The sequence below is a fragment of the Danio aesculapii genome, chromosome 6 (assembly GCF_903798145.1).
Source record: "Danio aesculapii chromosome 6, fDanAes4.1, whole genome shotgun sequence".
NCBI classification, from domain to species: domain Eukaryota; kingdom Metazoa; phylum Chordata; class Actinopteri; order Cypriniformes; family Danionidae; genus Danio; species Danio aesculapii.
This window is the reverse complement of record NC_079440.1, coordinates 37,327,040-37,341,385: the sequence shown is the minus strand read 5'-3', so window position 1 is coordinate 37,341,385 and position 14,346 is coordinate 37,327,040. Positions and strand designations below refer to the sequence as shown.

Below are 14,346 nucleotides of genomic sequence, written 5' to 3'. Positions count from 1 at the left end.
AAATAATATTTTACTAGATATTTTTCAAGTTACTTCTATACAGCTTCAAGTGACATTTAAAGGCTTAACTGGGTTAATTAGGTTAACTAGGCACAATAGGGTAATTAGGCATGTTACTGTATAACGATGGGTTGTTCTGTAGACAATGGGGGAAAAATAGCTTAAAGGGGCTAATAATTTTGACCTTGAAATGGTTTTTACAAAATAAAAACTGCTATTATTCTAACTGAAATAAAACAAACAAGACTTTATAGAAGAAAAAAATATCAGACATACAGTGAAAATTTCCTTGCTCTGGGAAACATGATTTGGGAAATATTTTTTTTTTAAAAAGAAGAAGAAAAAAAAAAAAATCCAAGGGGCTAATAATTCTGACTTCAACTGTACATTATTTTACTTGCATACATTAAAAGAAAGAGAAAAAAAGGATAATACTGAGAAAATCAGTGGTGAATTAGTTTCCTGAGTCATAACTGGATGATTTTAGCGCATTTCAATACAATCTCACAATTTAAATAATGAATCTTTCTAACCAAGAGTTAGAAGTTGCCATCAAAGTGACAAGAGCGTTATATAAGTGTATGAAATCTAGATCATCACCCTTCTTCTCCAATGCGCAAAATCTGAATTTCAGTAAATTAACCAAATCTCAAAAGACACGCTCTTAGAACATGCATATATCAGTTCGACCGATGTGCTCTTTTACTACAACATCATAAAAACATTCCATCAACAAAAAAACAACAATAGCCACAATGAAATCTAATCCACTCCCAATCTAGAAAAGTAAATTAATAGTATTTTGTGTTTGACTTTTTCGTTAACATCTGCAATTGCCAACAACAAACAACCCCTTCTTTCTTTACATTGACTTGTACACTTACAATACTGCAGCCCTGGAAGTGAATTTTACATTTCTAGACAGCAGGACAAAGAAAAGTATGCCATTTGGACTGTATAGAAGGAATAAAATAAAAACAATTATACCCGGAAGACTGACAAACCATCAGACTATATTGATGAAGTAATAAATGCGAATGCTCATACAAACGATGGCTATGTGCTAGGACTAAAGACTCCACATGTCATGCAATCACAGACAAACTCATTGGAAAATACATTATCACAACAACGGAAAAGCCTTTAAATGATGTTACGACTTCAAAATCACTCACTATTTATTGTATAGATAGTGAAATCCACTCAGATAGCTGATATATTTGAGTATAATATGTCTGTGTAGAACATCTGAGCTTTAAAGGGATAGTTCACCCAAAAATGAAAAGTGTTAATTTACTTATCCTAGGTGCCTTTTTTTTTCTTCAGTAGGACATTGAATATTTTGTCTCAAACCAAAATGGTTCAGCGATATAATATTTTGCTTTATAAGAGCTCAATGTACAATACCTGACAAAAGTCTTGTCGTCAATCCCAGTTGTAAGAGCAACAAATAAAAAATTGACATTTGGAAAAGTAGCAGAAGGCCGATTTTTTTTTCCAGCGAAATTTCTGTTGAACTGCATCCCAGTCATCACAAATACTATTGGAACCCAAGATTCTCACAGAAATCAGTCAAGTTTGGTGAAGAAAAAAATCATGGTTTGGGGTAACATTAAGTATGGTGTGTGTGGGAGATCTGCAGAGTGGATGGCAACATCAACAGCCTGAGGTATCAGGACATTTGTGCTGCCCATTACATTATGAACCCATGAGAGAGCAAATTCTTAAGCAGGATAGCACTCCTCACACTTCAGCCTCCACATCAAAATTGCTAAAAACCAAAGGTCAAGGTGCTCAAGGATTGGCCAGCCCAGTCATCAGACATGAATATTATTAGGAGTCCTGCAAAAATGCTTTCTTTGCCATTCCTGATGACATTATTTGAGTCATTGCAGAGATGTATGGATGCAGTCGTCCAAGCTCATAGGAGTCAAACACAGTATTAATTCTTTTTCCACTGCACCATGACTTTATATTCTATGCTGTACATTATTTCTGTTAAGAAACAACTTTTGTCTCAGTAAGACCTTACTGCCCTAATTAAATAATTTAAATTAAGGCATAATCATATTTTATTTTGGTAAAATAAGCCACTTCTGATACCAAATGATCAAATAGAAATCGAGATATTTTTTTGTTGTTCGTAAAACTTGGATAGGCAACAAGACTTTTGTCAGGTAGTGTATAGCCAGGAGATAATTTTGTTTTGTCCTGATGTTTTTTTTACTCTTAAAGTGGTAGACATTGACATGCATTTTGAATTTGAATAAATCATCTTAAAGCAGGGAATTCAGTTGGTGGCCCGCTGGCCGAACCCAGCCCCCGAGGCAATTTGTTAATAGGAATGCAATGATTAGCCGATTTCACTATTAACCGCGCTTTATTTCATTACGGTTAATTAATTGTAAAGTCTTCTCAATGCCACGTTTCTGTTGCATGGAACAAAACTGCTGCAAGTAAACAAAGTTATGCCACCTGTGTGTTAGTTTAAAGTTCCGAGCTTATACCGAGGCTAATACGCACACACACTGGATTAACTATAGCAGCGGGCCATTCACATATTATGTCTCGCAAGCGGACCGACGCACTCACGCCCTCCAGGTGCACTCAGTAGATATGATCTCATGCTGTAGTGGTAAGAGCTGTGCTTGGCTTTCAGTGCAATGTAAACAAAAGATACGTTAGATGAATTTTTACAAATTATTTAAATTATTATGCATGTATGCGCACAGATAATAACAACAGTTTACATTCTTAGCTAATATATAGCTTAAATTAACATTAGACAAATACGATTTTTTTATTTTTATTTATTTATTCATTGTTCTGTCATTTATTTTCATCACTCCTGTTTAAATCAAAAACTTTCGCATTTATTCTCTTTAGATTAAGCCCAAGAAGAAAAATTTACTATTTTTCATTTTTTATGAATATTTTGTGCTGTATTTGGTTACTGAGCAGCAATAAATAACACTTTTAAATATAAGCAGTTTTCTTGTGATTTTTCTAAACTAGTAAGTCTTTTGAATTAAATAAATGCATAATAATCGTAATAACCGTGAAACCATAATTATTCTTCAGACTTCAATCATACAATCAAAATCTATAATCGTTGCATCCCTAATTGTTGCATCCCTAATCGTTACACAGTTCAAAACATAACATATAAATGTGTTTGAATGTAGAAGCCTACATGAGCAATACACTGATTTTATTGTGCTTCGAAATACAACATTTAAATATGTTTGTAAAAAAAGCCACATTGTACAATGCAGTGACGTTGTGTAGTTTCAAAATACAACATATTAACGTTTTCATGTAGAAAAAGCAGACGTGGGTGTCTTAAGGAGCAAAACTACAGCACATGGGCTCTTATATTGCTGTTTTGTCATTACTTATATTGCAAGCCATAACTCTCTGGCCCCTCATTTAGGATGCTTTTCATGAACTGGCCCCCATGACAAACTAATTAAATAGCCTTGACTTAAACTCAGTAAAAACTCTTCTTTGATGTTTGGTTAAAGAAAAATCTTGAAAAGTTAGATTTTCAATTTTGGCTGAACTTTCCCTCCAGCAAGAAGCCAACAAGAAAAAAAAGCCTTTCTGAATTAATATGAAATGGTGTGCTACACATTTGTTTCACCATATATTAAATATGAAAGTAACACAGGTGAAGTAAACAGCATTATTTATCAGCGTGTAGGCAGTCCAGCTTAAGGAAGATACAGAGTAGATTATTTGCTCCTGAATCTTTACAGATGTGTGCTATAAATGAGTTATGCAGCTCACCACAACATCTCATGCATTTTATCACTTGAATGTCTCCACAAGACAAGTTATACTTTGGAATTCAAGTTTGAAATTGTATAACGATGTTATTTTCAATTGAGGTTTTGACAAACATTTTAGATGAGACACAGATTGTGGCTTTTGTGTTCGACGTGGAGTCTCGTTCCAGTCAACCCCTGAATATGCAATGAAAAGTCACTTAAGGATGATCTATATAGCACAAGGCTACCCGCTCGGTAATATTTGTGCTCTCTCTGTAGACGCTGATGGATTTGTGTCTTTTTAAAAATAAGGTTAAACAGCTTTCATGGTCAAGTCGAACATAAACGTTAACCACGCCACAGTGCATGTAGGCCAGTGTATTTCGCCAGTAGTTTATAAATATGTGCATAATTACTGGAAATACCAACATACCACCACTAAAACTAACAACGGAAAAATAGAACGGAAGAAAACAGCCCACGTAAACTGCAAATTGTGGAATTGTAGACATTCAAAGAGCATGTAAACCTAGTCTCTAAAGTGTTTAGAAGGCAGTGTGTAAACCAAAGCAGCGCATCAATGCCACTGCAAAAAGAGAAAAAAAATGGAAGCATAAATAGTGAATATCTGGCAACCAGCTATCACAAAGTAAATGTAAGTGTCTTATAATGGTGCGATCCTTTAGTATAAAAGTAGGAAGCAGGCACTAAAACTTTTCTCCTTATTCCTCTCATGTGTCTTATTTTCACAATAATCTTAATCTGTGTGAGATGTAAATATTAAAGGTAGCGCATCAGTTAAACAATACACACAAAGTGAACTTAACATGATTGTAAAGTAAATTACACTTTTTGAATGGAGGTGTGTGTGTACAGTTTTACTGTACAGTTTGGTATAAGTAACCTCTCTTATAGGCACTCAGTGGGTAAAATGTAGCAACCACAAACTTGCCATCAAAAGTACGGCCTGTCAGTAATCTCTGGGCTTCTTTGGAGTCTCCAGCATTTGCATACTCCACAAACACCTGTCAAAACAAGATGAAAAATACTGTTTCTGGGTCCAAGCCGCTACTAATTTGAATTGAGAAAATATTCATTTATGACCACTTTTTCACACATTAAATTGAATTATATATAAATTTATGGTGTACACAACAGTCTGGATTTGCTGCATTACAGACACCAATATTTTAACAATTTATAAAAAATGTATCACTTTCTGACCATCTGATATTAGGCATGTGTTTGTATGTGTTTGTATGTATATATATATATATATATATATATATATATATATATATATATATATATATATATATATATATATTGTATGTATGTATGTATGTATGTATGTATGTGTATATATATATGTATATATATATATATATATATATATATATATATATATATATATATATATATATATTGCGATCGTGATTTTCGGAAGTACTACATCGCTTTGTAAACTTTATTATTATCATTTGATGAGCCTCCCTATACAGTTTGATATGGTGTTTGGACCCGGAAATCGCTTCGCGATGCACACTTAACAAGTGGTTTGCTAATAAAAAGATTATTTAGACCAAGCATAATAAAATTAACATCATTTGAGAGTACTGGTATTAATACTATGAATGTCAGTTTTAACTTTTAAGAGAAGCTTTTGAGTTTTGTTAAATTTTATAATGTAGAGGTTAGGGCTGTGTGATTAATCAAAATCAAATCACAATCACGATTTGAAATGTTGCGATTAGCTAATCTCAAGAGTCTGCGATATAAAAAAATGTTTTTTTTATCACTTAATTTTCCTGATAGTGTGTGATAGTCTTACTAGCCAATTGGATAAGCACAAGTGAGTGATGAGTGCATACCTGCCAACATTTGCCTATGAAAATCCCGTGGGGGAGTTGGGTATTTGTTATCATTTATTTTGGTATCATTTTATTTGTGTTTAGAGTGTTTAATTTATGAATATTTAAAAACAAATTAGAATAAATGTTTAAGTATTAATATCTTTTCAGTTCCTTGTTTTAACTGACACTCACTGCATTTTAGCAGTAAGAAGCTATGATACAGATTATTGAGCTGAAGCTTGACTACAAAATTTAATCGAAATGGCAATATCCTCCAAAAACATTTAAAATAAATTATTGAAATTAGATATTTTTCCCAAATCGCACAGCCCTAATAGAGTGTGTTACTTTTTATTATGTGATATAATAAGAAATCAGGGGTATAGGTTAGGTAAAAAATGTTGGGTCAAATATGAACAAACCCGACCATTAAAATGCAATTTTATTTAAACTATTTTAATTAAGCTAATGGGTCAGTTTGTATTATTTAACTCACATTTAGGTTTGAAAACAACCCAGCATTTTTAGAGAGCATGATTTTACTTTTTTTTTTTTTTAAATGACTACAATTATCATCAGTTATTGTCATTAAATTGTACATTCAACTACTATGATGTGTGACTCAAATATAGGCCTACTAAATGATACATTTTCATTGACTAATTAAAACTTGACTTAACAACAATGGGATACTTTAAAAAAAAAACACTAGAATACTCTTCTATATCACCAGGTGAGGAATTTTTTTTTAATAATTTACATTCCTAATAAAATTTGATTTCACTCACCTGTCCCTTGCCGGGATTCTCTTTCGGGATCAATAAGGACACAACTGTGCCGTACTTTTGACATTCTTCTTTCATGTCCTCTATTATATCTAAGAAATACATATAGCTTAGAGATCTGCTAAATAAAAACAACAACAAAGAATAATGTCAATTTAGGGACCAATGCAGAGCCAGAGACTGACCTTCATACTCATCCTCATTATACAGATGGCTGTCATCAATTACGTTTAGTAGTCTCAGGACAGGTGTGGGCAGAAGGACCAGATCTTCAATATGAGGTGCTGAAACCCAAAGCAGTTCTTCATACAGTGTCACAAAACACACAAGACAATGCAGACAATCATTTAGATGCTGAGTGATACAAACCAAAGGGAATGCTGAAGAAAGGGCTCATTAATGCAGCCTCGGATGTGCTTCTGAGTTTAGGGTCATTGTGAAGCATACTGGGGATAGTAAAACACATCATTATGGTCTTATCTTAAGACAACACACCAATAGTTGAGAAACTGAACAAAAAAATTATCATATTATTTTTGAGATCTGTTCAACCATGGTACCTTGGATTATTTTAGGTCTATCACAAATAGATACTAAGCCCAGTGGGTTTTTGTAAAATTCTGTATTATTATGATTGGATGAGTGATTTGTCGAATCATTCATTAGAATGATCCATTCAAAATGGCTGATTCATTTAGAAACTAAGCAAGAGACTTTGAAGCAAGTCATGGATTAATGAATTTTTGTTACTTTCAATTTGTTCAAAAATAGCCCAAATTTAGAAACAATTCAATTCACCTTTATTTGTATAGCGCTTTTACAATGTAGATTGTGTCAAAGCAGCTTCACATAGAAGATTATAGTAAATTGAAACAATTTGAAAACGACATTTGTCTAAAAACCCACCATGTGCACACTATCGATTTCAATTCTTTACAAAAACGGTCATCCATAATAAAGCGGCTGAAACACTTTCATGTACTGCGTATGCGCACAGACATAAGACGTTTTTTTTATATCCACCTGCCGTTTATTTACTTTACATCTCTTTGTCACAAATGTCGCAACTGTCCACTGCTGAACATGTTCCCAGTAAATATTCTGTGTCCTTTGAAGAGAGGTTATGTGGAGCATGTGTAAACTGCCATTAATCTTTAAATAAGCCTTCAAAACAGACAGCATCCAAAACATTTGCTTTACAATGTCATCCACTATGTGCTGAATTGGTCACATGAATGTGTCACATGACTAAAATGTGTCGTTGTTTTTGAAAGCCTCTATTTTCACAGTCCGCACTGCTACATTTAAAACACTGTTTTCAGATTTATCTACTTTGGACGGCATTTTCAAAAAGATACGTTTTTTTTCCTAAAAACGCCATCTCAGTGTGGACACAATGCAGAAACAGAGAGAAAAATATGCATTTTAAAAGAAAACGCTTTAGTGTGGAAATGGCATGAAACCAAAGCAATGACTGCTTTTACACCCTAGGAAAAAACTAAACAATTTTATATAATAAACATTTATATTTGTATATTTGTACATACATACATACATATATATATATATATATATATACATATATATATATATATATATATACATATATATATATATATATATATATATATATATATATATATATATATATATATATATATATATATATATATATATATATATATATATTTGTAAAAAAAAATACTACACCAAACAGTTATTTTTAATTACATTTCCACAACATTACTGTTTTAATAAAAACAATGAAAACCCTTGTGCATAGGAGTCTTATTTCAGTCTGAAATGTGACTCACTTTTTCGTTGAACTCATAATTGCATAATATCAAGTGCTGAAATTTGGAAACTCCTTTTACTTCCTACCTTTTGATCAGATCCCTCAAATGAAAGACAGGGATAGCTGGGTAAACCAAAGCATTGCTTGAAAATATTTGGTCTACGATTGCAGAACTGTTATCCTGTAGACACACAACAGAAAGCAAGAACAACAGTTCACGTAATAGCTATTAGTCATTTCAAATAGTTACTACAAAAAATGACTTCATCATCTGACCTTCCATTCCTGAGACTTGACAGTTTCTTTGAGTTTCATTCCTGAGTACATCTCCAGCAGGACGATGCCCAGACTCCACAGATCCACAGCGGTTGTGCAGCCTGAGTCGCTCTCCACACCTGCCTGAGCCAATGAGTTCTGCAGCTCAGCCTCAGGAGCCCGGTATCCATCTGTCTGGATATACTTCACATCCTGTGATGAGACAGACAAAAACTCTGCTCAATACATTGCAAACCTAAAATAATACTAGAGGCACATTGATAATACGCTGCCATTCAAATGTGTGAGGCCACACATTTTAATGAATGTTTTATCCTCCTCTAATCCCTCCTCTCTCCCTTCTCACTCCACCAAGGTTGTTTATTGGTTCAGTTATCTGTCCATCATCGTTATGACAGCGCCATTTCCACCAATCCCTGGACGAGCCGTGAGAATTTAAAGATTGTTTGGTCATGCTTAGTCAACATTTGCTTTGATGGTTGTTGTATGATACTAAACTGAGCAATATGGTATCTTTGTTAGGTTTGCTTTAGTTTAGCTTGTTTTTGCTAAATTAGCTTGAGTGTTTTGCCATCTGTGTAATTTGGAGTTTTGTAGTTTAATTCGTTTAGATTGAGTGTCGTGTGCACTGAAGATATGGGGTCTTATTTTCATTATCTATTTTTGTCGCCTAATTTAGATGTTAGATTTAAGGATTTTTTTTTTTATTTCTTTGATTGGGTGTACACTTATTGTCTTTGTTTATAAATATTATTGTAAATGTTTATTTCTTTTTTCCTTTGCTATTGTCATATCTTTTGCTTAATCCACTGAGTAAAAACTGCTTAAACTTAGAACCGATCTTTGATCTGTCACACACATTACATGTCTCACCTAAATGTTACAGCATTCCTTTTAAACATCATAAACTCATAACAATTCTTAAAATGTACTTAATATTGAACAATTTCAAAGTATTATATTATTGAAGTATTATTACAAAAAGATAGTGTTTTAGTCATAATATGTGTTAAATCAGGGATTCTCAACTGGTGGGCCGCAGCCTCAGCGGGCCGCAGCCTCAGACCTCAGCGATCCTGCAGGTGGGCCGCGAGATAGCTTAAAATCAATTTAATTATTGTACCATAATTATTTGATTTCATTATTAAATATGTCTTATATAACAATTATTGGTGTAATGGCATTTCACATTTTCAAAATAAAAATAAAAAAAATACAAAAACAAAAAAAAATACCTGAAGAATTTAGGAGCTTTTTATATATATATATATTTATATTTTTTACATACATCATATATGTTTTGTTTTTTTATAAACTGCTATAGAAAAGTAAGATAATAACAGTATAAGCAAAAGAAATGTTTTGCTAATAAATAAAGCTTTGAAATAAGCATTTTCTCGAGACAATAAGTAAAAAAAAATAAAAAATGTCAGATGTGGGCCTTCAAAATATTTTAGAAGGAGGTGGGCTCAGAAGTGAAAAAGGTTGAGAACCCCTGTGTTAAATAAATCAATTATGTATCATATTTCAAATAATTGCTGTACTTTTGAACTTTCCATTCAAAGAATTTTTAAAAAGTATCAGTTTCCACAAAAGCTGCTTAAAAAACTGCTTATTTGACATCCTAAATTTTTTTTAACTATTAAATGAAATAATTATTCAATTTGCTTTATCATATTTACTCAACCCTACTGTTTATCTGCATCAGATCAACAAAAAGTCTTTGTAAGCACAACACACTTAGGCTATTTCCAAAATGATCCTAAACTGTGAAATGGCAGTGATTGTTTGTTTATTGAATGATTTTAACAGCAAATGCTAATGTGTCTGCAGCCACTTGTTTCAACTTCTTACTTGATGTCCCTCTTTAAAGCTAAGTCCGAAGTCGATGAGTTTAAAGCACTCGTCATCAGCGCTCCAGAGGACGTTGCGGGGCTTGAGGTCTGCATGGACGAAACCTTCTCTGTGCAGGAAGGTCAGAGCCTCCAATACGTCCCGGGCGCAGTGCTGAATCAACCACATGGAGTGACCCTGATTACTGGCCCGGACCAGCAGCTCAGACACACTCACATCCAGCAGCTCCAACAACAGGCAATGAGTGGCCACACCGAAGGGGTTATGATTGGTAAACATCCCATACAGCGTCACTAGGGAGACAACAGAGAATATTTGGATCTTCTGAACTTATTTACAGTATTTATATAGTATATGTATAGTTAGTATAATTAGATTAACACTCTGGTATGTTAGTTATTTATAGGTTTAAAATAGCTCTTCTGTCAAGTGTTCAAAATTATGATTGTTTATTTATGTAGCATTGTGATCCTGCAAGACACGTCATTTCATTTCACTGTATATCCACACATGTAGTGAAATGACAATAAAGCTCAACTTGACTTAACCTTTTTAATGGAGAAGTGTTCCTCTTGTGAACTATTAAACATATTGTAAATGTGGGTCACACCATCATAAGCATTTTTGAAGCATTTTTAAAAGTATACCATTTTTTTGTTTGTACATTAGAATGTGTCAGTTTTACTCCTTCTTCCTTAACAAAAAAATAGTGCCATTTTTATTATGATTCACACAAAATGTTATTCAGTTTAACATTAAATAATCATTTACAAATAAGAGTTTTTAAGGACCACAGTGAAGCCCCAAAATACTAACTCGTTGTCATTTTAAGAATTCGGTGTTATCTTTCGAATCACTTTCACACTCAACTTAGCTTTACCTATTTAATATGATCATGTACTCTTTTTTTAATAAACACAGGTTGGACAAAGTATGTTATTTGATTTACATGAAAAGACATTCCATAATACCTTAACTCAAACACTAGACCAGAGATGGCCCATGGCAACCTTTGATTTGGCCTGCCATCCCATCTAAGAACAGAGTGAGAATGATTGGGATGGTTTCGAGATTGTCAATTCAAATTGAATGTAACCCTTGGTTGTTTGTTTTATTGTTAAAACTGAAATTGAATGTTTAAATTGAATGGTGTAAATTAATCAGATTATCTTTGGTAAGCAAATCCAGTCAAAGGCTGATTCTGCTTGACCAGTATATTCAGCATTGAACTCCGCTGTGTTATAAATGTGATTGTTTATGTTTTTATTGCAATAAGTTAGAATTAAAAGTTATACTGCATTAGTTAATACAATTTAAAGTAATGTTTTCTATTTATTTTGAAATATTAGGAAATAGAATAGGAAATTACCCATGGCAATTGTAATGTAGGCTAATATTAAATATCTCTCAGTGATATTTTGTTTTTAGCCCTTCTTACGAAAAAGTTTGGACAGTTTGGACTGCATTAAACAGTTTACTTATATTTAATATTCTTTCTGTGTACTCGGAAAAAAACTTTTATATATACTTTTAACAATAATTTGCAGTCAGTACTAGAATGTATCTTTCAGAGCTGTTTAAATCGGTGGCTCTCTATTATTTTGACTGCAAAGTGCCTTCTGTCCTAAATATTATTAGGTCCCCTTGTAACAAACTTATTTTTGACGTTTAGATTACTCTGTTATGATAAAACAAACAACTTATAGAATCTCCTGGAAATTTAGGAGAAATTTACCGATATTCTTATGTCCCTGAATCTTCTCCAGCACCGAGCTCTCCTTGAGGTACCCATAATCTCCACCTTGCGGGTCCACCTGAAACTCTTTGACTGCAGAAGTGGCCCTACCGGAGCTCACCCGGTACACCGAGGCCGAGACGCCCTGACCCAACCGAGCCTGCACGTTCCAGATCTTCCCGTAGATCTCAAATGACGCCGGGCTCGCTTTCTGCTCCGCGGCCGCTGAAGTCACCGCCATCACCGGTGAGCTGACATTTGGACTGGACATTTTTTGCACTGGAGCCAGAAACGCAAGCCATAAGCAATATCAACGATAATCTGAGTTAAATTGTGTTAGGTTAAGGATAAGTAGTGTGTGCTCCATCCGTTGCCCTTTGCAGAAACTTTATTTAGTTGAAATTATCTTTGCATAACTTTGTGGTTTTCTGCAAGCCAGAATTTACAGCTAACGACCACCAACTGCTGACGAACGAAGGTTTAATGGCATATTTTAACGTAAACGCACGAATTGTTGCGATCTGCCGCACCATAATCGGATCTTAAAGATCCGAAAAGCTGATGTGCGCTTATAAAACACCAAGCAGATCCATTTAGCCCATCTTAGGAGGACCGAGTTCTGACATTCTTGCCACTGTTTTGGTGGCCATGATACCGGAAGTGACGGTATATGCAAAAGTAGAGTTTTCTATAATCTTGCCATAATATTTTTTTGTTTTTGTTAAAAAATAATTCATATTATTTGCAAATGTTATATTTATAAATGTAAGTTCACCAGCAATTGTATTTATTTTTTAAGTGCTTCCACTTCAGTAAATATAAAAACATCTTAGACTGTCTTATTTTTTCTGTATTTCCATTTTCTTTCATCTATCTATCTATCTATCTATCTATCTATCTATCTATCTATCTATCTATCTATCTATCTATCTATCTATCTATCTATCTATCTATCTATCTATCTATCTATCTATCTATCTATCTATCTATCTATCATTGCTGCTATGGATATTTATCTAAATGTTATCTAAATGTTATTAAGGACAGTAATTTAGTATGGTTAAATTTGACTCTACAGGAAGATAAATTGTGTTGGTTGGTTTTATCATAAAGTAATTAATTTATTATTAACACCCGGAGTTTTTAAGCAAACATATGAGTCGAATAAATGGATAAAAACTGTGACAGTATATATATATATATATATATATATATATATATATATATATATATATATATATATATATATATATATATTTTTTTTTTTTTTTTGTTGTTGTTGTTGTGTTCATGTCCATAGATTTATACACTGGATATCGCATACAGACGCCGAGCATGCGTCAATAGCGCCGCCACATTTGTACAGTGCTCCCAACACAATTGTCATTGAACCGCACTAGTCAAGACAGTGTGCCAATGTGAAGATGCTGGACTTTAGCGCTGTGTACGGGTGTAGTAACGAGCAAACAAAGAAACCAAAGCACAAAGGCAGAACATTTCTTAGGTAAGATTTAATTTTTTTTTTATTTTTTGTGTGTTATGAACTTTTGTGCTTAACAAGTAACGTTATTGATGATAACAGTGTCTTACTGCACTGACCATAAGGCAAAGTAGCACCAACTTGCTCTAAATACTAGGCTTATGCTAGTTTTGTTGAATAAAATTTGCAAACAATGCAAAAGAAATATAACAACAAGATGCTGCGGTGCTAGAAACTTCTATTCTTGTCGGCTAAGTGAACGAGTCGTTCATAACAGATTAATTCACAAACGAATCGCTCCCTCTGTTAGAATGATAAGTGAAAGAAAGAGAAGGGGTGTGTTAGGCTAGATAATTTAACAGGGAGGGGGAATAATACATTTCCATACACACAAACACTCGCTCTTTGTCGGGAATGCCCATGCGATCACTTATCCATTAATGTAGAAAAGTGATGTAAAATAATTTTCATAATTTAAAAAAACAGGTTGCATATATTGACCACCGGGAAAACTCCCGATCATAGATATATGTGTATACCTCTGGCTCTGGATGGCCACAGTCCTCCACTGCAGCTTGGTCCCGCATTCATTTCAAACATAGGCTAAAATTTCAAAGGAGCGCTACCCTGTACTAAAATGGCGGCTCTATTGACGCATTCCTTCCAATAGACTACAACAGGGTAGGCGACATCTGATGTAAATATCTATGGTTCATGTCTAGTTCAGCAAGTCCCGCCCTTCTCCTCTATATTGCTCTATATATCATTGGTTAGGACCATATGAATGGCATTTCGACT

At 33.6% G+C, this 14,346-nt stretch overlaps 1 protein-coding gene across 1 annotated transcript; it reads right to left on the bottom strand.

The window, feature by feature from the left end:
• Positions 1-340: 340 nt before the first annotated feature.
• uhmk1 (U2AF homology motif (UHM) kinase 1) lies at positions 341-12,712 on the bottom strand. The gene is made up of 8 exons (XM_056460124.1): positions 12,069-12,712; positions 10,334-10,626; positions 8,480-8,671; positions 8,290-8,384; positions 6,778-6,854; positions 6,594-6,692; positions 6,412-6,500; positions 341-4,795 (listed from the first exon to the last, which is right to left on the bottom strand). Exons 1-8 carry the CDS (start codon positions 12,337-12,339, stop codon positions 4,649-4,651), a joined length of 1,263 nt encoding a protein of 420 aa, XP_056316099.1. The 5' UTR covers positions 12,340-12,712; the 3' UTR covers positions 341-4,648.
• Positions 12,713-14,346: the final 1,634 nt, after the last annotated feature.